General features: G+C 47.2%; 1 protein-coding gene and 1 long non-coding RNA gene across 2 annotated transcripts in view; one reads left to right on the top strand and one right to left on the bottom strand.

Annotated features, from left to right (window-relative positions):
- The window catches only part of LOC135902070 (uncharacterized), a 750038-nt gene that overhangs the window by 426483 nt on the left and 299334 nt on the right, over positions 1 to 24221 (bottom strand). The gene's annotated exons all lie outside the window — the stretch shown is intronic.
- On the top strand, positions 300 to 24221 carry LOC135902089 (sodium-dependent proline transporter-like). Its single transcript, XM_065431996.2, has 2 exons — positions 300 to 347; positions 21056 to 24221. Exon 2 carries the CDS (start codon positions 21122 to 21124, stop codon positions 24011 to 24013), a length of 2892 nt encoding a protein of 963 aa, XP_065288068.1. The 5' UTR covers positions 300 to 347; positions 21056 to 21121; the 3' UTR covers positions 24014 to 24221.

Here is a 24221-nt window from a genome sequence, read left to right as displayed (position 1 = left end):
CTAGTCTGCCAGGAGCGGTTAGCTAGCCGTCCTCAAATCCCTACGTTACGAAACCACGCGGTAGCAGCTGCAGCCGCACAAAGCGGAGACAATAACGCCCCGTTCTATACCTCACGTCAGGCTCTTGCAAGTGCGCGCCCGTGCTTTCAGCGAGGTATACCTCTGCTTCCGTCCTCACTACAGGGCGAGCCTGCGAATCCCTCGCTGTTCGCTCACGTGTTTCGCAACAGTTTTCCGGGGCGCATTCGCCACGCTCCAGGGAACAATGGCGCGCTCGTTCAACATTTAATTGCGCCCCCGCAAGTTCCTAGGTGAAGCTCCTCCGTCCTGCCTCTCGGAACCGCTGAGTAAGTGTGTGTCAGCGCTCACTCACGGTGGTTACCCAGCGCGAGTTGCCTCAGCGCGGCCTAGTATGTCGCAAGTGCGGCTAAGTGGTAGGCGCAGGTAGTCACGTGGATTTGCGCGAAACTAACTTCTGTGCAGCACGAGGGAACGTCGCTCAATCCGCTTTCGGCAGAATTACTTCGCCTTTGCTAGAGGCTGGAAATGTACGAAAGGCCCGCGTTATACGTCCACACGGCCGTCCTTGGGAGCCGTGTCTCCCCGTGAGGTTTAATTTGTCGAACCGTGTGCACTGTAATAAATACCGTACAAATGAATGTGCGCGCCATCATTATCCCAATTCTCGGTTTCGTTCAGCAACGCAACTCGCAAGCTGGCGCGTGAATTTTTAACCTCATAACCGGTCGTGCTGGTCGTGGCGAGAGTGCCGCTATATACTGTATATATATATATATATATATATATATATATATATATACCATATACCATATAGTATATATACTATATACTAGTGCCGAAATACTATATGTAGTATTACTGTCACGTCTACCATATTTGCCACATTCATGTCTCCCGCTGCAGGATGGAACACTTCTTTGTGCATTAATTAACATTAAACATGCTTCCAGTGGCATTCGGTGTATGTCATCTGCTCAAGGAGCTGTTGCATGTCAGCTGTTCAACAATGTCCGTCGTATCATCGAGGCAGTAATATATAAAAAAAAGATCATCCCAACAGACTGAAGAAAATTTTGCATCTAAATAAGCAGCAGATCTGGTAGCTTCATTTTGTAAGGGAAATTTTGACCATGACATCACCTTAGTAGGAATGCCCCTTTGCAAAAATACTGCGCAATGTTCATTTCGCTTCAGTAGAGTGTCTCTTGAATGTCATAATCATGAGCAATGAGAAAACAAATCTTATACATAAGCACTTGTGTAAAGGTTACAGTAGATGTTGCTTAATGAGGCACGTGAGAGTAAGCCAGCACACACTTCAAAAATAAAGAAGGAAGCCGGAAGCAGGGGGCTTAAAATAAAGACTACAAGAGGAAGCAAACGCCGCGGTGCCATGTACTTTATTAACTAGTGCGTAAGGAAAATGCATGTGTTTCATTAAAACTCACAAATATACGGCAGTAAAATCTCCACCGACGCGAACACAGATATTGTGCGGCTGATATCGCGTACACAAACAAATCCCAGCTCCCGATTCCGCGTACAAAATAATCGCGTAGTACAGTGCAGAGAGGGTTCTTCACCTTAAGAAAATGATACAAGTAACACGCAGGCCTTGAAAAGGAAGTGGTTCTGCATCCAGACTTTAAAATGAAAGCACAGTGGAGTTTCATTTCGAAGTGAACTTCATAAAGCCTTCGAGACCACATCATGTTTTCAAGGTTCCACTGCGCAGTTTTATAGCATCTGAAGGACAAATAGGAGCTAAGTACACTGCTATACGCTGGTGAAAGGACAAAATCGCATCTCGAGTTTCTTTCCGCAATAGCTTACTGGACTTATTGCTGCCGTGCGCCGTCCTAGACTTTGTTGATATAGGGATACCACTGAATGTTTGTTAACTCCTTTCATTCTTTCTTTGCTAGCTCCACTACAGAGGTTTGAAATTTCACAGGGGGTAGGTGATTAAATGACAGAAAAGTCGCTGTATCTTAACTATTCTTTTTTTATCTGCCGTCTGGAAACTTGGAAATCTGAAAATCACATATGGAAATGACCTCATCCCAGTTTGAATCTGAGCAGGGTATTGATTCTCACTATGCAAGGCAGCTACGTGTTATTCCGTGTTTTATGCCACGCGTGAAAAAAAAAAAAAAAACTCACGTCATGTTCAAACACGGAACCTTGCCCTGCTATTTGTGCTACTACCGGCGCCGAGATTTTGGGCCTTGAGAAGTACGAAACCCAATAGACGTTTTACATTTTCTCACATTATTGCTTTCAGTACCGTTTCTTCTCGAAGCCCCAGCGTCAAGTTTTATTTGCCGTCCATTTAGCTCAATAGTGCCACTTTTCCTTATTAGTTTAAACATCCTTTTGTTGCGCACAAATATGTAACACATAATTTTAGTTCAAACACTCCTATGCGCCCGCGGCATTGACACATCTGAGCAGTACCGCACACTTCGCACCTTCTGCGAATGTTGTGCGATCAAGGCTGTGCATAAAATCTTAGAGTAATAACATAGGTTGAATGAAGTCGAATGAAGTGTTGGAAATATCTAAAAAAAACCATATTGTTGTGTTAGCGTAAGGAAACAATTCGGTCAAAGACGAACATGGATGAACGTGATCGAGCAGGTGTTCCTCAGTATTCGTCCCTGTCCTTGCTGTTTCCTTACGCCAGCGCAGCCAGACGCAACTTCCCCGACTAGCCCTATTTCAAGCGCTGCTGTGGCAATCCCAATGGCGTAGGTTGCCGATTCTTCGAGCGACTGTAACCTACCCACGCTATGTACAAGTTAGTACGCGTGCACGTTAATAATATAGCAACAGCTCACTTCCAGCAGTTTCACCCGGTATATACCAGCACGCGCGGACACTAAAATCAGGCCTTAACTTTGTTTATAATAAAGTTTTTTTCAGAACTAATACTTTATTTGATTAACTGATAAAGGTTAATTACTAGGGGATGAATTGCCACACAGTATATGTAAACTATATCATTCTTATGCTGGCCAGAAAACAAAGGGTCTGCTTATCTCAGTGACTTCACTAGCACAAAATTTGTTTATTGCGATGGGACAATAGCCGCCTCTCTCCGTTAACACTATCGCAAAATTTTTTTTTCTTTTTTCTTGATGAACACAGCGTCGTGCTCGTCTGCTACCTTACTGGCTGTTGTGGCCTCCAAAATACATGTACAGGCACATAAATTACCAAGTCAGAACGATATGCGATAATTCACTGTGTAGCGCGCTAGGCACCAAAGTGAAGCCCATTGTCGAAGCGACATGGATTTGAGTCGCAGTGACGATAGTTGACAGTTTGCAGTTAATTGCGGAAGCGGTACTTTGGATACCCTTAGCGAGTTTTTAACCTACGTCCTTATGTGTAACACGCCATGTGTTTCAACATCTCACGTTTCAAGCCACTGCAGCAAAACCACTGAATGTTGTGCGCTTTTCTATTAGCAGATATCTGTACTTCCGACAAATACATTTATTGACTGTATATATTGAGCTATTTTATCCTGAGTCATTGCTTACATATTGTGATTATCGTGATAATTGTTATTGATCGATCAAATCGATGATCGATATAGCATAGAGACTAGGCTTAAAACTCTGTAGCACAAGTAATGTGGTAGTGGGCGCTGTTTTTTTTTTTGCGCTATGGCTATGTTGCAGCCCAGAATGGGGAAACGGCCTGCCGATGACACGATGACTACAACTTAAAGAAATGTTAACCGTGAAGGCGGACGAATAGAAGGCTGGAGAGGGCAATGCCAGATAATCGGCGCTGATGACGATGCTGCTGTAGGCCCCCTGACTTACACTCTTGTGCGAAGAAATAAGTCTGCATATTGCTATTCTTTGAGAATTAAGTACAATCTTGACACAGCAACGTTTTATAAAGGCATGTTGTCCCGATTTCGCGCGATAATGTAGGTCAAAACTTGGCGACGCTCGCTCCATACTTATTTTTTCATGTCTTGATAGCTGCTCGCGCGATACAGGCAACCTTGCGCACTCTTCTTTATCAGAGTGATGTTTAAATACTTCCTATCTTTTTTTTTGCGATTAATTTTAAAATTCAGTTATGTGGTTTTACCTTCCAGCAGAACAATGATATGATTATCACACTAAGAAAAGTTTGCACCCTTTGAGTCATATCTGGCCACATAACAATAAACGTCATCTGTCGTGTCCGCATTTCCTTTCATTAACGCTGTGAGCGTGGTACTTCCCAGTTACTAACGGCATGTGCGTTATCAGCATGACATAGCATTGCCAACAGGAAAGTAGCTGGCGCGGCGTTCTCAGGAAAATTAAATGAAATTATGGGGTTTAACGCGTCAAGATCACTTTCTGATTATGAGGCACGCCGTAGTGGAGGAGTCCAGAAATTTCGACCACCTGGGGTTTTCGACGTGCACCTAAATCTAAGTACACGGGTGTTTTCGCATTTCGCCCCCATCGAAATGCGGCCGCCGCAACCGGGATTCGATCCCGCGACTTCGTGCTCAACAGCCCAACACCATAGCCACTGAGCAACCACGGCGGGTATTTTCAAAGAAGGAAACGCAAGCAAGGAAGATGACGATTATCGTTGTATGGCAGATATACACCCCAATGGGTGTAAACGTTTTTATAGTGTAGGCACGCCGTATTAGGGGACTCGGTATAAGTATCGACCACCTGGTGTTCTTTAACGTGCACCGAATGCACGGTACACGGGTCTTTCTGCATTTTGCCCCCATCAAAATGCTGCCGCAGTAGCCGGGATTTTGATCCCATGACCTCGTGCTTGGCAGTGCCACGCCCAAGCCACGTGCACTAAGCAAACACGGCGGGTACCTTTTAACTGCCGTTGCAGTAAAACCCGCTCGGTCACTAAGAATAAAAGCTACCGTGGTGAGCTTAAAAGGAGAAATTCCGAAAGTGAGTCTGATAAGCTAGTTCATCTCTCAGTAGAATAGATTCGTATTGTGATAATAAACAGTCTAATTAGGGTTTAAAATCTAAGCGCGAAGAAAGTTCGAAAACGAATACATGAGGGATGTGACCTAAGAGTTTGTTTCGCTCAATTCTTTTTAATCTATGACACTCACAACTAGCCGATCCTGGTGATGACGCAAGCTCAGCGCCGTTCCGAAAGCTGAGAAGGCGTGAAAAGAAAAGCTATATTGTCGTTACATTGTCCCGGTCCTTACAATGTGGCACCACATATTCGGCCCTAACGACGACATTCCAGTCCATTACTGCCTCTCGTTATGGCCTACGTACGCAAGGAGACACATGCATGAACGAGCGCTGCTTCTGCTTTTTAAAATAATTTCTTACTCCACCAGAATTACCAGCGATGGAGAATTATTTTAATGCAATACAATATTACATGCGGAGATCACCGACCTTGACGGTATCCAACAAAAAAAAACTCAAGGTTTGAATGTACGAGTCAAAGTGTGAATGATTAGCAAAACAGAAAGAAAGCAGAAACACCTTCAATAGTAGTGGGTAGGCGGCTATGCTGTTCAGCAGCTAAGCACCAGGTTTCAGGAGCAAACCGGGCTACAGCGGCCGCCTTTCAATCGGGACCGAGATGCACGAACGCCCTCCAACCATGCACCGAGTGTGCACGTCAAAGAACCCCCAAGCCGTCAAAATTTATCCGGAGTTTCGAACTACGGCGTGCCTCATATTGAGATCGTGGTTTTGCTACGTAAAACCGCAGAAGTTAACTTTAAAATGAACTGCGATAAGGATACGAGGTTTGGAAACGTCACCTTGATAAACGAGAATGTGCAACGCTGCCCGTATCACGCGGGCATCTATCAAGACATAAGAATTTAAGCATAGAAGGAGCGTTGCTAAGTTGTGATCTAGTTTGTTTCTTTTTCGCTTTGTATATTTCACAACTTCCTCGTTTGTTTTAGGGAAAGGTATTTCCCTTGCAGTTCTTGCATAACCTATCTATACGCCTTTTTTTTACGCTAAACACAATTGTGGCAGCAGTGTGCGAACGTGATCTGTAGACTTTTTCTGTTCTTTCTTTTTTTATCTTTGTTTTCGCCGACCACACACACCCTACATACCTATACTGTTCTTCACGACTGCGCCTGCGTAGTGAGTCAAGTACTCCGCCGGCGCCACTGAAAACTTTCCACGAAAGAACCCCGGTTTAAAGCCTGCGCAATTCTGCGCGCGAGTTGCCGCTGACGTCTAAAAGCGAAGTTCAACTTGCGCGCAAGTAAGAATCTACACAAATGTACACGAACGACACGTGCTCCTCACAGAAAATGAATTCTAGACAGCAGTGAATAAAAAATTCCTGATGGCGGCAGCTTTCTCGTCACGTTTATCTCAAAATATAGCCGTTCACGCACACCGAAATGGCACATATTCACAAGACCTCTGAATGCGCGTTTAATGAAAAAAAAAGACGGATAGAACGCCAAACGAAAAGATAGAAGTTGCTGGCAGTGCGGCACGTGGAGCCTGTAAACTCTGACGGTTCGCGCCCTTCGAACGACATCCAACTTTCAGACTAAGTAGGCGTTACATTAGTCGGCGACATCGCAACGAATTTCGAAACAATTCGTCTTTGAGGCTCCGCACGAACTTGCGAATAGGAACGACGCTAAGTTTACATATTTGACGATCATGACGGGGCACTGCCTCCCTAATTTGACGAACGAGTACACCTTGAAGGCTGTTCGAATTGTGGATATGCTCAAAAATAAAGTTGTACTGGAAGGTTATACTGGGCGACGAAGCATGTCCATGTTCGGTGCTGAAAAAAATGATGCAGTTGGTCATTGAATTCCTTGTATGGGACTGCACTCGAATAAATTGGGAAATCTGCAGGGGCTTCACTTTAGAGACGAATAACGCGCTACGCAACAATTCAAGGTCAACAGCCCGCACTGTGAGCTGCGCTGAAAATATGTTTTCTAAATAAATATGCGATTTCCAGCAAAATTTTTTATGTTCTAGAAGTTTAACATTTTCAGTAGAAATTTCTTGGTTCATATTACAATTTTATGAGGAGCGCCAGAACTTGCGAAAATAACAAAACTTCAATTTTAGGATCAGGTTTAGGCTTAGTATCACTTAGTAATGTATCTTCAGTGCTTTTAGAACATTTGTGTTGCTCAAGCTATTAGCAGTGCTTTTTCTTTTGCAAACGTTCATGGAATATGCAGGCTCTTATATCCCTTCAAACAAAATGTGGGGAAAATGAAAAAAAAAAGATGCATTTTTTTTATTCATGGCTATGCTGCGCTCCCTAAGGCACACGCATTTTATCAAATAATGTGTATCGATCGTTCTTCCCGGCAATACCGAAGCAACAGAAGGTAAAAAGAAACTGCATTGATACATGTTTCCTTGCCACAGGACCGACAGCTGGGCTTCTCTGAATGCGCCAAAGTGCTTCCGTGCCGATATTTTGCATGCTGAGCCATACGTTCCCACCTTGCACCAGAAAAGTTTCTCGTGATTCTTTTGTTTCTTGCGGTCTGTCCCAGTTTCCGGGCATGAGTGCCTAATTTAGTGTGGTTCTGGATGCAACACATCGCAATATGCTGTAGTCGACGGTGGAGTGCTTCTTTATAGGGTCGGCAACTCTTGCGGGGAAGCGTGCCCGCTAGGCCTTTTTTCCTCTTTTTCTTTTTTCGTAAATTCAAATGTTATGTTTATTCATAGTTGCTTGATGGCGGAGTTGAATTATTTTGTTGCTGCTCCTGCGTTCGCTACTGCGCGTGATTACCCTATCAGTAGATGCACCGCTTACTATTGGCGTCGCTTAGCGAAGCTTCAGCTTTTTGTGGTCTCTTTCTTCATTTTTTGCTGAGTGGTAGTTGAAAGTTGCTAGATAAAGTTGTCTGAACACGTTAGTGAATCATAGCGTCTGAGATATATTATTTTGGATCTCCCCAGACGCGAGCGGCTGTTATATGATTTCTATATGAATAAGACACGATGCATAGCGTTTAGTCTTTAGCACTTCCGCTTACTATATTCAAAGCGGGAAAGTGGGCAGTTATAAGGAAGGTTAGGTAAGGAGATCTGGGGAAAGACTTACGGCCGCAGGAATTCCATGCAGCCAGTCATTCCAATTATTATGCAAGGCAAGTTTGAGTCACTATTGTTGCTCCTCTGTTTATAAAGCTTTTTACATACCATAGTTGTCGCGCCTTCCGAGAAAGTAATAATGCCTCGCAGCACTGCCTTTCTGTGTTTTTTTCTGTATTGCTAGCGGTAGCATTTGCTATTTGTATTTACGTGATGCTCTTCTGTCAAGTTTTTGCTTTTCATTCTCGTCCACGAGCTGAGTGTCCACACTATCGATACCATTATCACAACTACTACACCCATCACCCACTATTATAAGAGCTATGTTTCTGTTCCTTTCTGTTGCCTTCAGCTCGGTGCCATGACGTCTAATCTGACCATTTTCAAATGTTAGCACAAGTTCTGCCGAAGATTTTCGCAGAGGTTACATTGCGTTATTCAGTACCGCCACTTGATTGTCAGTTCGTAAACTGTAGTTGACTACTACTCCGAAGAATGTCCCGGTGAGTATTGATCATTCTGGGGGACACTACAGCACGAACCTGTTCTCGCATGGGAGATATCCGCGAACTGCCCAAAACAATGTCCCCAATCCTTTCTGTTGACCGCAAGTAGGCCGGATAACGGCAGGCGTTTGCTATTTCATTGTACAAACTTAACAATCAGCCTCTGGCTGAGGCCGACATCCCCGTGCGACCTTGGCAACGTTCTAAATCAATTCTCTGAGATATTCTCAACGGATTCTGCTTCGCGGTTCTAAAAGCTGCATCTCACAAACAACTACATTCAGTCCGTATCCTTACCTCCGATAAGGGTTTTCGCCGTCCTTCTGTTTTAGGCACAGAGTAGGTCAGACAATTGTACCTCGTACCGATATGTAAGTTTCAGCATGTTATTGTGCACATAGGTGACGTATCGGCATATCTTGTTAGTTTATATGCACCTCACTGAAATTTGTGATTCTAAAAGCGCAGTTTTTCTTGGATGTTTCTTTTTCGGCACAGCAGGAAGTGTCAGGTTTTGTAATAGGACCTTGATATTGACTTTTTCATTGTAAATAAAGAGAGTATAGAGTGACATTAAACAACAGTCATCATGTGAGAATTACAAGAAAATTGGTGTTCTTATGTTTGAAATACACATATCTAGAAGTCGATGTCTACTGTAATCATTTCATGCGCATCGTTGTCACATATTCTTTACTGCTCATGTCACTACTCATGACGTTCAGGCTTAATGCAGATCCTATATATCATATTATACTTTCGTCTTATGCCTAGAGCAGCCCAAACATTAAACTTCCGGACGAGCTTCGAATTTTGGCTGCTGTTAAGAAAACGAAAACATCATTTGGGAGCAGAAGGCACGGGTAGCCCGCAAGTGACTCCTCACCTTTACGGCCCATCCACTCCCTGTCCAACTTCTTACCCCTTTCAATATAGAATGAGTTATGAGCCACTAAATGTTCGCCCGTGTTAGCATAATGCCGAACGAATAATTCACCTTTATTGCCTTCAGTAGCGCCTAGTTCGTGTCCAGAATCACCCGAGCGGCTAAGCGACCGCTTTGAGGGCACGTATGGCCCATAATTCATCTTCAAAGCACGGCTCGAGACCACACTGGCTCTTTTTTTGCGTTGACACAGCAGTAGCCGCTTCTGTAGGGTGGCTGTACTGGGGTAGTTACCCAAAATGCCGTAATAAAATATCTACGGACAATACCCTATATAGGCCTGTTGGTGTAATGTTACGCAGGAAAGTAAAATAAAAAAATCCTGCGTGACGAACGAACAAAAGAATAAATGTTCCAACTTTCACTGGCGAAGCCTAATAGAGTCCGCGCCTTATTCGAGCACTGCTAGAAAAGAATACATTGTCCTGATATAACCCGATATTTACTTTTTTGCCGGTGCACATTCTTGGCGGGATTATTACCGATATCAAGTTATCATTCGGTGCAATACGCGTCTATTCTGTTTCGAAAAATTTCCTTATTGTTGTCACCAATTCCTATCTAGCGAAGTAACTTGGTCCAATCAGACGGTGCGCCTGACTAAAATTGCTTTCGACATTCTCTAATGTAGGGAAGCACCAGCAGTTAGTGTGGAAAGGAAGCTGAGAGTGCATCTGCAGGGTGCCGACAGGCTTGACGCGCGAATTATGGTTGAATAGCCGATGAAGTTTGCTAACCGCTATCAATATGATCCGGGTGCTGCTTGTTTTATTCTTTGTTTTTTCACTGTTCAGAAGTGCGCTCAATACAGACTTACAATCTGAGGCATGTTTGGTCCAAATTCTGAATGAATGACAACTTGATAATACGTTGACCTGAACGACAAGCTTCTGGCAAAAATGAATTCCCGCGTGAGTTTTTGGCTGTTTTTCTCCTGAACTGCCATCAACGTGTTGCAAGCAGCTCTTAATTCATAATCACAATTTCTTTAAATATGGGAACAGATTATTTGAAGATCACGTTTCTGCCCGCCAAGACGGGTTACATGCATAAGCATTAGGCTAAAACAAAAAAAAGACAGTGCGGACGCCTAACCTCTGATGCGACACACGTGCCTTTGTGAAGTTTTATGGAGAGATACATTAATCTGTGGCTCAAGACAATCAACACAATAAGCATCACTGACACTGACTCACTTATGTCGGATATTTTCTGCAAAACATAATGATTCCTGCAGAAATCGCCGGAACAACATAGGTTAACTCGCACTTTCGTCAGCATTTGATGTTCGTCAGCGTTTCTACAACGTGCAGATAGAATAGTCGGGGTTAGTAATCACTTTTCTGGGCATATAAATCAAATGAATAAGTTGTGGCTTTCAGTAACGCAGACTGCTACTCGTCGCAGGGCAAAGAAAAAATGGAAACACGTACAAGAAACTAAACCCCCAGAAACAAATGCGAAGTTCCGCGAGCGGAACTAATGCACAACGATAATTCCAAAAGACATACAGATTCGCTTATTTCCGCAAGACAATATAGTTACTGTCACAGAACAACGTCCCATTTCAAAAGGACAGCAGTTGTCTTACGCGTCTGGATCAATTCTAGCAGACCTGGCCGTCATCATGTGCTTGACGGGCCACTTGCGGCAAGAGCTGCTGCCATATGCAGGACGACCAATGTCGATAACCTTGCGGTAATTTGTCCACAACGGCATCTTGTTTTGGGGGAAACCTTAAGGCAATCTGCGCAAGTAACTCTAGTACCGCTGTCACGCTGAGCTGTCGCAGCTCACAGCTCAAATCGGGTGCATTCGTATGCTAGGTAATGAATATCGTACTTAAACGCGGTTGTAGTGTATATAGTGTTCATTCAAGTTAAGCTCGAGAAGAAGGTTAGTACCGCGCAAAAAGTGATGGTACGAAGAATGTTACATCTAATCTTAAGAGACAGGAAGACAGTGTTGTGGGTCAGAGAGGAAACGAGTGTAGCGGATATACCAGAATACATAGGGGGAAAAAATGGAGCTAGGTAGGCTATGTAATGTATAGGGCAGATAGGTGGCGGACCATTCGAGTTGCAGAATGGGTTCGAAGGGAATGGAATCGAAGTCAAAGGTGGCATAAAATTAGGCTGGGAGATGAAATCCGCAAATTTGCATGCGGAAGTTCGAATTAGCTACAGCAAGACCGGGGATATGGAGATTGCTGTAAGAAGCCTTCGTCCCAAATTGGACATAAAAATACACTGATGATGCTTATGATGATCACAATTATTTATCGAAAGTAAAAACTGTCTTTCTCTTGCAATAATTGTGACGTTTGTGTGAGTCAAACGCTTATCTACGTTTTCACTTTTTTTTTTTATCCCAACGTCCCTTGCTCTCGATACCTCGCCGAATCCTGGCGAAGTACTCATTTCTGCTACCTATATTTTTCATAGCAAAAAAAAATATTGCAACACATTCGCCATATTATTTTTCTAGTCTTTTTGAACAGCTGCTTACGACATTTTAAAGAAAAATTCAAGCTGTGAGTTTTTCTTCATATTGATACTTAAATAACGGTCAGTTTCGTCTCAATGAAAAATCGTAGTCAAGTTGTAGAAATATTTTTCCGCTACAGCAGCAATACCTAGCATTCTGTTGTATTAGTTTGCTTCCTCAAAGCACACTAGGTTTCAAGAAGCTAAATACACTTGCTTAGAAGATAAAAACCGGGAAATGTAGCAACTTTCAAGAACTTTCAGATGGTTACAATATTATATATAAATGTCGTGTTGCCCAGCAGCCTTAAACAATGCTAGCTTACACTTCCTTACGGGCATGTTTCACACAATAAACGCATTCTTCGTAGCCATAATAGTGAATATTTTATATCGTTGTGACTTTAACGGAACACCCATTGCGTGGAAAGGCTGCCTCCACACTGATGAATCTCGGGAATCCTTTAGAGCGCGGCCCTTAGGCGTCCGTTCCTGCGGCGAGAACGGCATCGACGGCGGCGCCGTAACCGAGCGAATGAGCAGAGTGAACGATGAAAGAGCGAACGCGGAGCGGGTAGTGAAACGGGGCCGAAAACGGCGCAACCAATTAGAGCGGCCCCTTCAGTGACGTGTGCGTGAGAAACTGGTGTCACGCGAACATTCCCGACCACTCGATGCGCACTGGGAACTGGTTTCAGCCGGACCGCTCATTTCGTACTATCGTCTGCTCGCGTCAGCTCTCGCTCGCGCTTCTTTGGTTTGCTTAGTTTAGTCTCGTTCGCGCTTGTTTCGATTGCCATGGTTTGCAACTGTTTTAGAGCGCACCTGTTAAGGGTCGTTTATAGTCCGACGTAACGCGCGCGCACGCTACGTCACGTCGGCGAAAACGACACCTCTATAGTCGGGCGCACCGGCGCAGCTAACGTAACCGGCGGCTTCCAACGCGCCCCGACGGGCCCGGCGCCGATTTGGCTCCGGAGCCATTCGCGCGTCGAAGTCGGCGGAACTCTCGCACCACAATGCATTGCGCGCGAAGAAAAAGGCGCCAACACAACTCCGCAGACGGCTTTTGCGGACGGCGCGCGACTTGGCGAACCTTCTGCGCATGCTCCGAAGATAGCAGCCTACGGCGCGTGCGTTGAAGTGTAGAGGGGATGGCATCTCGGCTGGCGCAGCGCAACCGACGTAGCGTGGCTGACCGCGAACGACACTCGCCTGCGCGCCCATAACGTCGGACTATAAACGGGCCTTTAGACGCCCGTTCCTGCGGCCAGCGTCGGCGTCGGCGACCGCGTACCCGAGCGAACGAGCAAGCAGAAAGGACGGTGCGGCGACGATGGCTACAAGATGGCGCCACAAATAAAATTATACTCTCGTGGATTTGTCGTAGGTGGCTGCCGCCAATTGCGCCAACGTGACACCGACGTGCTGGCTCTCGCGATTCCCAGATTAGGGAGGCAATTGCGGCACACTTCGCTCCGTTGGCGACGTGCAGCACGAGACGGATTGTCCGCGTTAGCCATTATATAGTGAAATGAAAACGCGTATACAGCTGTAGTCAACTTTCTCATCAGCGAGTACCGTAATCGTGGGTCAATTTTTTTCCCTTATTTCCCTCGCAAATTATATAGTTTCTAATTCCCTCATTTTCCTCGCAAATTATATAGTTTCTAAATAACCAAAGTTTCTTTTCGTGCAACCGAGTGATGGATGCACAGATAAAATATAAAATGCACAATGAAATCGAAAATATGAACTTCGAAACCCGTAGTGATCTTTCGTAGAATCAACTAATTTCCACTCGTGATAAAAAGCACATGTCGCTTTTGTTCGGTACTGTGGTCCTGAAGATATTCCAGGGAAATGAAAACACTGGCATGCCATAGCTGTGCAATGAGCTTTGGCAGCTGATGTAACTCCGAACAGGCATGATGTAACTCCTCCCTATGTTCCCTTTAGAATCAGGGCTTTGAACACAACACTCAAATGCACGCAGTTAGTCCTTGAGGACGAACCGTTTGCCCGGAGGGGTAGCGGGTGCATTTAGCTCTACCTTTTTCCTATTTTGCCTTAGAATGATCTGCTGCAAATTTATGATTCAGGAGATTGCAGCGCTCCTTTATTAGTGTGAAGCACTGCTGAATTGATAAATAATGTGAGGTAAACATACCATCCCGCGCCCCCTCACACCATCACACGATCATGTTTACCGTGCTACAGTCACAATTTAATTATGAGGCACGCCGTAGTAGGGGACTCTGAATAAATTTTGACAAGATGGCGTTCGTCAGCGTGCACAGAGTGCACTGTGCAGTGGCGTTTTTGCAATTATTCTCATTTCAGTTCATCTCAAAGCTTCTTCGCCAGAACCTGCAGGAAAGCTGTCAGATAAATAAGAGCATGTCTTTCTCAGAGAAAGAGAGACAAAGCAATGAGAGGAAGGGTGGGGGATGAACACGAGGCTAGCTTACGCTTTGCTACCTCACGCTACAAAGGGGGAATAGAAAGGGAAAGAGAGAGATAATGACGTGAAGAAAATACCACGTGGTCAAATTTTTTGGAAAGGCAGCCGCCATGCCGAGCCATTATTTTGTATTTCTGAAATGGAGCATTTAATGCTCTGATATGAACGTAAGAACAAAGTGGAAGTTATATAAAAGAGCTATTCACACCACAGTGGAACATGTTTCCGCAACGCCTATTCCTGGTGCCCTTGCAGAACGAGGACTACATGCGCTCATACCTTTTAAACTAAAATGTATTATATTAGTAGAAGAAATCCCTTGTATGAGCATTACAAAAACAACCTGAGCATTACCACACGTATATTCTCTATCCGCGAGGAGTGGCCCTTTCAGCAACCGTCTGGAAATAGGACACACAAATATTCTATCGCATACTGCTTTTGCATTTTCTCTCACCATTTTACTCAAAATAGAACATATAAAATTTTCTGGTTAGGCCGGCCGGAATGCTACATCGGGCCCGACTGAGGCTTGCCCTGCAATTTATTTTAGGAGATGTTAAGTTATCGTTCCATTTACAACTTTTTTTTGTCTACTCAATGTACAGTTTTAGAGCCACATAACAATACCGAAAAAGTGTTCATCTGATTACTTCGTTTCAGCAGAACTCGTTCCGTTCTCTCTGCTTTTATGGGTGCCATGTGTTGTGCAAAGCATGTTCGTCGTTGGTGCAAACGGCGATGCCATGACGAAATGCAATGTCATTCGCACAACACGAAAAAAACTGCTGCGACACTTCAATCAGATGTTTCAGGTCTGCGTACACTAAAAAGCGCCTCCCATAAAACTTTGACTGTGTTTGTTACACCTTTAATTCCTATAGTTTACTCCATCGCACGTGAAAAGTTGTGGTCGAGTTCGCTGCAAATTTGCGCATCCACGTGGCAGCACTCGCCTGTAGCGTTGAAGCTGGGTGCGCCTAGCGGGCTTAGTTCTCCACATTACTCCGTCTTCAAGCGAGGAAGCTCCAGTGTCGTGAAAGTAAAGAATAGCCAGTCGTAAACGGAACGTAGCGTTTTTACAACCGTACGTCCCGCTTTTTTTTTACCAACGCGTTCTTTAAGCCTTATGTTTCACGGCCATCGTATCCTGTTGCAGGTTGAGTCTTCCAACATTCTGTCTTGTGTCGCGAAGTCCGGAATGTCGCCTGGATGTGACACCAACGTTACTCTCAGGGAAAAATTACGACATCGTAAATACTGGTGGGTTGTGCCTGACCGTATACGGTTTGTGCCGTATCATCACATGAAGGAAAAGGAGCACCGGCAGAGAGAAGCCACCATGTACGACATGACGGCGGGAATGATGCTGACATACGCAGTGATCCACTCAGAAGCTATCAGGCTAAAGCGTTGCAAGCCACCAAAAAGTACATACCTAAAAGAAGGGAATATCTTTCAAAACAATGGCAACATAAACAACGAAAACACTGGCTTTAGCCTACTTGGGAATTTTATCTCCCCTAACGCGGCGTTTTCGGATTCCATATTACATTACGACTTTCTATTTAACCTTTTTTTGTTCGGTGATCAGATCTCGCCTAAAATTCGCATGAGTGAGTGAGTGAAATAAATTTAATAGGTCTAGAGAAGACGCAGGGGAGACCCCGCGCCACTCGGCTAGTCCCACGTAGGGACCGCCAAGGCGAGCTTGACGGCCTGACCGCGGGCACACTGGACGGCCAGCGTCTGGTCGCTGAGTTCTGGGCTGCCCAGGAGCGCAGCCCACCTATCCTCGCTGAAGGAGGAGCCGATGGCTTCGCACTCCCACAACACATCGTCCAATGTTGCCGTTCGTCCACAGGAAGGGCAGTCCGAACTGGGATACCTTTCAGGGTATATTGCATGAAGAACCGCAAGGTTAGGCTACTCACGTGCTTGTAAATGTCGAAGGGTCACCACCCGCACCCTGCATAAGGCGGGGTGCTGGAGGGGGAATGCCCGCCTTGACAGATAGGAGTGTGCGGTAACCTCATGAAACGTGAGTAAGGGTTCCCCGCGGGGCAGGGGGTCTGCGGAGGCGGCGCGGTCAGTGAGTCCTCGCGCGGCTTTGCGCGTGCCCTCGTTAGGGTTAGAAGAGGCCTCAGCCGACGCCAAGTGAGCGGGAAACCAAGTGATAGAATGCGGAGAGATACTTTTGACGCTTTGGAGAATGCGGAGGGTCTGGGGGGAGACCACACCGGTTTGGTAGGCCTTAATGGCTGCCTTGGAATCGCTATATATTTCCTCTCTACAACCATCCAGCACAGCCAGTGCGATTGCAGCCTGTTCGTCTACCACGGGCCTCGAAGTGCGTACCGTAGCGCAGCAAGTGACTCAAGAATTGGAGTCGACGATGGAGAGGGTGAATGCCTGTTGATAGACATAAGCCGCGGCATCCACAAAGCTTGCCTCAATGTGGTTGTTGCGGACATGCTCGAGTAGAGCTGTACTGCAGGCCCAACGTCTGCCGACGTTGTTTGCGGGGTGCATATTGCGGGGAATGGGTGCGATGTGCTGTTGAGACCTGATGTCACTGGGAATCCCCATGTGACGGTAGGCTGTCTCCTTTAAAAGTTAGTTTCATACATTGCGAATTCCCCAGGCGACGGGCTTGCAATGTGGCAGTTCCCTCTGTCGCTGGCTTGATGAGTATATGCAGGTCAGAATCGCTCATGGAATTATCTACGTCAGAAACCACACCGGCCGTAGAGTCATGATCGCCTTGTTTATAGCAGCGTACGTTAATGCTAACCAGCACCTTAACGTTACTCAGAACGTCTAGTGCGCTGCGGTTTGGGACATCTATATCGACAATGTTCTTTCGGGCGTTCATCCTTACATCTTTGATCTGACCGAGAACAAGGACCTCGAACGACACAGATTTAGCTTGGCGGTTGAACCGGTTTGAGCCACAGGCACAAATAAATTTGTGCGGTCCGATGACTTTCGCCTCGTGTCCACAGTTGTCCTACTTGTGGAAGAACATATCTTGACGAGCCTTCTCTTTGCGATTTGCTACGGGCACGAAGTCACTGTCATCCGAGTTTTCATCATTGGTCGTGGAATAGATCACGGTGTCCTCGCTGTCGGTGTCACTCGGGCAACTAGACTGCTTTCTCGGAGGGGCCGCTGTTCACGTGGAAGGACCCGACGCCCCTCTAGGTGACTCCAGGTCCAACGCCGTAGTTAAGGGAGCGGCGTCTCCCACAAAGTAACTTGAAATTCGCAGAGACAAAAAAGCAGCGTTCTACACAACACACACTTCGCAGTATACAACAAACGTTATTCAATGTAGTATTGACGTGCCTGATCTACTATGTGGTGTTTACTGGATCTTGTCAGTGAGGCTGATGCAATATTTGGAGCCCTTTGCTCACCACAAATAAATGAAAGCCTCGGCTTTGCAGTGAATACAAATACTGCTGAATCTCTTTCCCGTCATTCAGTTGCTTTGATATTTTTCCGGCTCCATAGTATTTGTAAAATGCCTCGAGCTCACCTAAATGCCTAACACTTGCCATATACGTATTTGCTTTTAATGCACAAGCATTATATGGCCCCATTGAGTAAAAATCCGTCGTAGTGGGCGTGACCAAATGAGGGTACCGAAAGTGGCCGAAGGCGCGAAGAGTGAAAATAGATAACAAAACGTACAAATCGACGTCAAATATTTCAGCGAGGCTTCCGTAAACAAAGTAAAGCAATGGCTTTGAAAATTTTGTACGTTTCAGCCTCGGCGGGGAAGGAAGCCGGGCCCCCGGGATGAGAGATGAGCACGCTTCCCCGACGCCATGGCGGTTCCACGGCTCTGGTTAACTAAAGGTTTGCGTAGTACGCGCGTCAATGGGAATGTAATGGCACAGCCAATTGGGAGGATGTGGCACCACGTCATGCAAGGCCACGTCACGTCACGCGACGTCACGACCGAGCCTTCATGGAGTTCCTATTGGCTTCAACGCCACAACACGAGCGAACGTCGACGGAGCAGATCGGGCAAAATGGTTTACCTACTAATTCAGTAGTGCACTAAGTTCTGCTTGAGGGGAGAGGGCATCGCCGCTACGCAGAATCTCCCTCGCTCTCAGAGTCCTGTGTTATCGACGCGTTCCTTATGCACGCAGGTTCTCACCTGCATTCCAACTGCGCCTCAGTGAGGTCAATTCAAAACCGGCCAAGAGCCGCAACGCGCTCGCTTGCTCGCGAGTAGTTCCTTACTCGAACGACTGCTCAGCGGCGTTCAATTCGACATTAATCCTTTCGCACTCATGACTCAGAAGTGTTTAGCTGTGGGTTACTGGTTGGTCGAGAATTTTCGCTGCGTCTCCCGCACGGAAAGAACCCAAACTTCGGCGATTGAAGTGAAAAGTGTATGCATTCTTTCGTATCACGCATACAACGGACACTACAGCATTCGTTTCAATAAAGAACGAGCAGAAAACAAGCATCAAACCACATCGTTGATGATAACGCGCTCCTGCTAACAACGCGAAGCGCGTAGCCGCCCCCGCCTATCTTCCCCGTAAATATTACTGTTGTGCAACCTGCCACTACGACAGCAACTTCCGATGTTGGGAGTGACGTCACTAGCTTTTCATACATAAGAGAATCTGCCAAGCAAGTGATTTACTTGCTGCTGCAGCATCACTATGGGTAGGCAACGCGTAGTTAAAACTCCCGAGGAGCAGCATGAACACAAGCAGCGACAAAGGAAGAAAATTGGAGGACGCTTAAGCTTCGCCTTCAAGAGTGGAACGCGCTAGCGTTATCGCACCCCGTTCGCACCGCCCACTCATTCGCTGGGCATGCTCTTGAGTCACACAAAGACATAGTTTTCATATACAACTCTTCCAAGTTCACAGCACAACTTACGAGGTGGCCCGTATCGGACTTTGCACCCACGAATAACCCGGTGAGTGCCGAGCAACGCAGCGTTCGGCGCGGAAACTAAACGTGCGCCTGAGCAAGCGGAACGAACCAAAGAATTCGGTGTCTTGGAGGGGGAAACGATCTACGCGAGCCAAACGTCGTGATCGGCACAGACAGCCAAGCCGCGACGCGCCATGGAGGTGGACACGATCATGGGGCTGACGCCTCGATGGGATCGTCCTCTATCTCACTTGGCAGCACCACGCAGACGCATGACTCCACGCCAGCAGCATGGCAAACATCGCAGGGGACACTTTCCCACCAGGCGCGCTACGGCGCAGCGATCACGTCACAGGCGTCCCCCATAGGACGCTGCACGTAGGAATTGCGCTGTGAGTGGAAAGAGGAGCCGCGTCGCCTAAACACGAGGGTTCGAGTGACGCACGCTGGAAGTTGGAAGGGGAGAGAGCGAAAAAAACTCATTAAATGCAAGGGTATTGGGGCATCCTCACACGGGGACCTGCACGGCCCCAATTCGCTGAAAGGAGACGACGGTGAGAAGCGGGCGCGTGTTGCGCCACCTGTCGGGGTAGCGCCGTACATTGCGAGGAGGGAGTCTTCTGTGTTTCCCGCAAGATGGCTCTGCGTGTGCGCCAAGCGCTGAAAAAATGTAGTGCAAACGTACTTCCATACCCGTTTAACTGCGACTTCTGCAATTTACATGCTCATAATTACCGATATATACCGCAGTATAACTTTCTACGGCACGTTTATAAAGAAACACCGCCTTCACTAGAGGCGCTTTTGTCCTGGTTTGAACCATCGAACTCATGGCTGAGTGGTAGCGTCTCCGTCTCACACTCTGGAGGGCACGGTTCGATTCCCACCCACACCATCTTGCACGTTGTTTTTATTTATGAAGTGCCTTGCGGGATTTTTCGCTCACGACCAATGCCAGGGACGCCGACGACACCAGCTTTTCTGCAACACGCGCTCCTTAACGCTATCGTGTTAAAAACAATGCGACCAGCGGTCGCGCGCAGCCCCTGGTCGTACTGCCGTGCGACCAGGGGTTGAGCAATAAGCATTGCATATCCCCCTGAGCAGTTGTAGTGGTGGTTTTGAACAGCTTCGCTGGTCATCCACTTTCGAAGGGCTGGGATGGCGAGTCAATTGTAGCGATTATTTCAGCAACCAAAGTTACCTAACCTGATGTGCTAGAATAAAGCTTCTCCTGTGCGACAGTTTCTGCCATTGCGATATGAACACGGCTGGAAACCTTTGAATACCTAGCGCTAAAATTCTGACGCAATTGGAAACAGTAGACTTAGTGTTTGTGATGTTCTTCAGAAAATACGCTAAAACTAAAGGAATCAGTATTTTGTGTATAGCTTAGCCAAGTGCGGAGAAAAGGGGACTCTAGGGGTTAGGCCAGCGCCGAATGCCATACGTTAAAGATCCCCTGGTCGTCAAAATGAATCAGCAGTCTTTCCCCACACCGTGCCTCATAATATACAGTTGTTTTGGCACGTAAAACCCCTGAATTCAATTCAATTGAGATTTGCTGCTCTCACTGTAAATAAATCAGAAACCAACAAAATTGCGCGGTTCTCTAATGATGATCTCTTGACCAAATGGTTGGCAAGTGGCTTGGCGGAAGCAGCAGCAGTGGTAGAAGAAGAAGAAGAACCTTCGGCTTCCAGGCGGCCGCAATGAGCACCGCGGATCGCCGCCGCTACCAGAGCCACACTCAGCAGTTCCTGACGTTCGCTGCCGTCATCGCGAGCAAGAACGGCATCTTCACCCTGCCTCGACTCCTTTTCATACACGGCGGAGCCCCGTTCGTGATCGCCTACACGACGCTTACGGTGAGCGTGGTGATCCCAGTGATGCAACTGGAGAGCATGCTAGGCCAGTTCATGGGCGCCGGAAACATCGGAATCTTCGACACTGTGCCGGGCCTGCGGGGTCTCGGCCACACGATGACCTTCTACTTCACGCTTGGCATGACCATCTTCGTGACCGAGTGCTCCTACTCGACCGTGTTCCTGGCCGGCTTGTTCCGATCTACTCTCCCGTGGGCTGACTGCAGCCACTACCGGCCATCCGACTCGTGCTACGATCTGCAGAGAAGAATGGCGCTTTGTAGCAGCGTGCAGGAACGCATAGTTCAGCGCTACCGGCACTCGCACGAGACGCAGGGAATGCCGGTGACGAACGGCACGACAACGGTGCTTGTCCCCGAGTCCGCCTACAACTTCAGCGACTGCGTCAACGGCACGCACAGCGCTACGCGTCTGTTCTTCGACTCCAGGGCTCTCCGGCTCTCGACGGACGGCCGCAGCGCGATTCATCCGGAGATAGCCATCACGATGGCGGTTCTCTGGCTGCTCGTCTTCACCGCCACCAGAAACGGCCTGCAAAACGCCGAGTACGCAGTGTACGTTATCGCCACCCTGACCATCACTACGCTGACGCTGATGCTCATGAATTCTTTGGCACTAAAGTGCAGTGATCACGGAATCAATATCTTAGTCAGGGCACCGCTGTCAGGCGTCATCAGCTACGAGCTTTGGCGAGATGCGCTGAAGGTGGCAATAAGCAACATCGGCATCTTCAGTGGGGGTTTCCTGTGCACTGCGCGCTTCAATATATTCAAAACCAATATAGGAACATTTTCAACCGTCGTAGCTCTAATGCAACTGATATCTTCGCTACTCTACGGACTCCTCTTCTACGCGCACGTTGGCTTTCTGTCTTGTGTTAAGGACATGGACATCGAGCGCATCTTGCAGAGTGCCGATATTGAACACGTGATAATGCCCGAGACCCTCACAATTTTGGATACGACGCGGTTTTGGTGCGCAGTGTACTTCACCTGGTTGTTAGCCAATGCCCTGGGATACATGATGATAGGTCCTGAAGTTATCCTCGAAGCGGTCGTGTTTGAATTTCCAGGATTTGCAAAGTTTCGGAACGAGCTCCGCTTAGCTGCCTGTTTGTGCTTCTACGTTTTCGGACTTTGTCTGACCACCACCTCTGGACCATACATAATCAGGCTGCTCATGCCTAACATTGAGGTCATTGCGGCGCTGTCTCTTTTGATAGAAGTGCTAGTAATTGTGCGAATTTACGGTATTCACCGCGTCATGGCAGACTATCACACAATGACGGGTAACTACCCGAACCTGATGACGCGATTATCCTGGACATTCGGAGTGCCTCTTCAACTAACCATGCTGCTGGCCATCGAGGTAATGGAGCCGTCTCCAGAAGGGTACACGGGCGTTCGCCTTAGTTACTTCGCGAACCTGCTCGGAATCTGGATCATCATTGTCGCAGTCAGTTTCATCCCTACCTACCTCATCGCCCTTCTCACGGTGCACCCGTGGGAAAAGATCATGGCGCCAGCAATGACGTGGTTGCCAGATGACAAAGTGGCCCCTCGCAAGTACCGAGGTCTGCTGCAAGAATTTGGCTTCGCGTCGAGAAAGGGTGCCCGGCCCGACCAGCCGAGTCTAGCCACAAGTGGCCAGGTTAGCGACGCTGCTGGAACGAGTCGCGGCGACACGGTGACTGTGGCGGAGACGATAGACACACGCGAGACGGGGACGGTGGGCACCACGGAGCGGTCGGTCTCGTTCGCCCCCGATGTGATGACGACGCCCCGTTACAGCGAGAACTTCAACGAGCTCCTTGAGCGGCAGTTCGGACTCCGTTCTTCCAGGGCACCATCCCGAGATGCGACCTCTCAAGCAGGCTTTCCGGATGACACTTCTTCATCCATTCAGATTAAGGTGCCCGGTTACGAAAGAAACATCGACACCGTTCCGACATCGGTGTTTGCCAAGGAAGACGTCGAAGAGATTCGAAAGATTATCGACAATGTGGACACCGCGTTTTGCGCTCTCTCCCCAGAAGACGTCGCCTTCGCGGAGAAAATAGCCCTGGTCAACAGCGAACCTGCCAAGCGCGTTGCTGAATCATCGCTCGAAAGCAAGAGAGAGGCAGACAAAGGGCAGAGTTTGGCGGCTGCTGTGGCACTTTCGCTGCCTCAGACGGAAGGCGACGCCAAGCTTCCGAAGGACGCGGTACAGAAAAGCGACAGAAAACAAAGGGCGGTACCGCTTCCACCAGCTTCTCCGCTGCACCATTTGAAATGTGACGTCAAACCGACAAGCACCACTGGTACAGCAGGTAAAATGGGCAGCAGGCAAGGTCTGGTTGCAGCCCCTGAATCAGCAACACATTTAGCGCAGCCGATAGAAGGTGACGTAAAAACTCCAGAGGAGATGGCTGCGCATTCTGGCATCGAAAGTCCGTCACTCAGTGAAAAGCACGCACAGCATTCGATGAGCAAAGAACGGCCCGGGCAGAAGAAAAAGAAGAATAGGCGGACGTCGTCTTCACGATTACAAAAGAAGAGGTGCTCAAAACAACTGTACAAGGCTAAGAAATCCGCAAGCAAGAAGCGCAAGTCATCAGGGTCGGAAAGTGCTGACGTCAATCAGGGCAGTGTTGAGTGCAGCCCGAAGGACAGCGCTAAAGGCAGCGCTATGGCGAGCCCTAGTAACATCGGCTCTAAGGGAAGCCGCACGTCATAAATAAAGGCGGCCACAATTACCTGCAGCTCAAATTTTATTGCTCAATTTTAGTCACTACCCATGTGGCGTGGAAGTACGTAAATCGCCGTTTGCACAGCAAGCATTTCAATACTCGCAGGAACCTTCTTTATTCTCGTTTGACTACCGTAAGAAGCTATGTATAGGTGCAATAATCATTGTACACTCTTTTTCTTTTTCTCATGAAGTA

Source organism: Dermacentor albipictus, chromosome 4 (assembly GCF_038994185.2).
Source record: "Dermacentor albipictus isolate Rhodes 1998 colony chromosome 4, USDA_Dalb.pri_finalv2, whole genome shotgun sequence".
Taxonomy (NCBI): domain Eukaryota; kingdom Metazoa; phylum Arthropoda; class Arachnida; order Ixodida; family Ixodidae; genus Dermacentor; species Dermacentor albipictus.
Note: the sequence above shows the minus strand (reverse complement) of the source record. Positions and strands in the feature narration are given on the sequence as shown.

What these genes read in the sequence shown, in the direction of transcription:
- LOC135902089 (XM_065431996.2), top strand. Translation starts at nt 21,122, where the DNA reads ATGAGCACCGCGGATCGCCGCCGCTACCAGAGCCACACTCAGCAGTTC.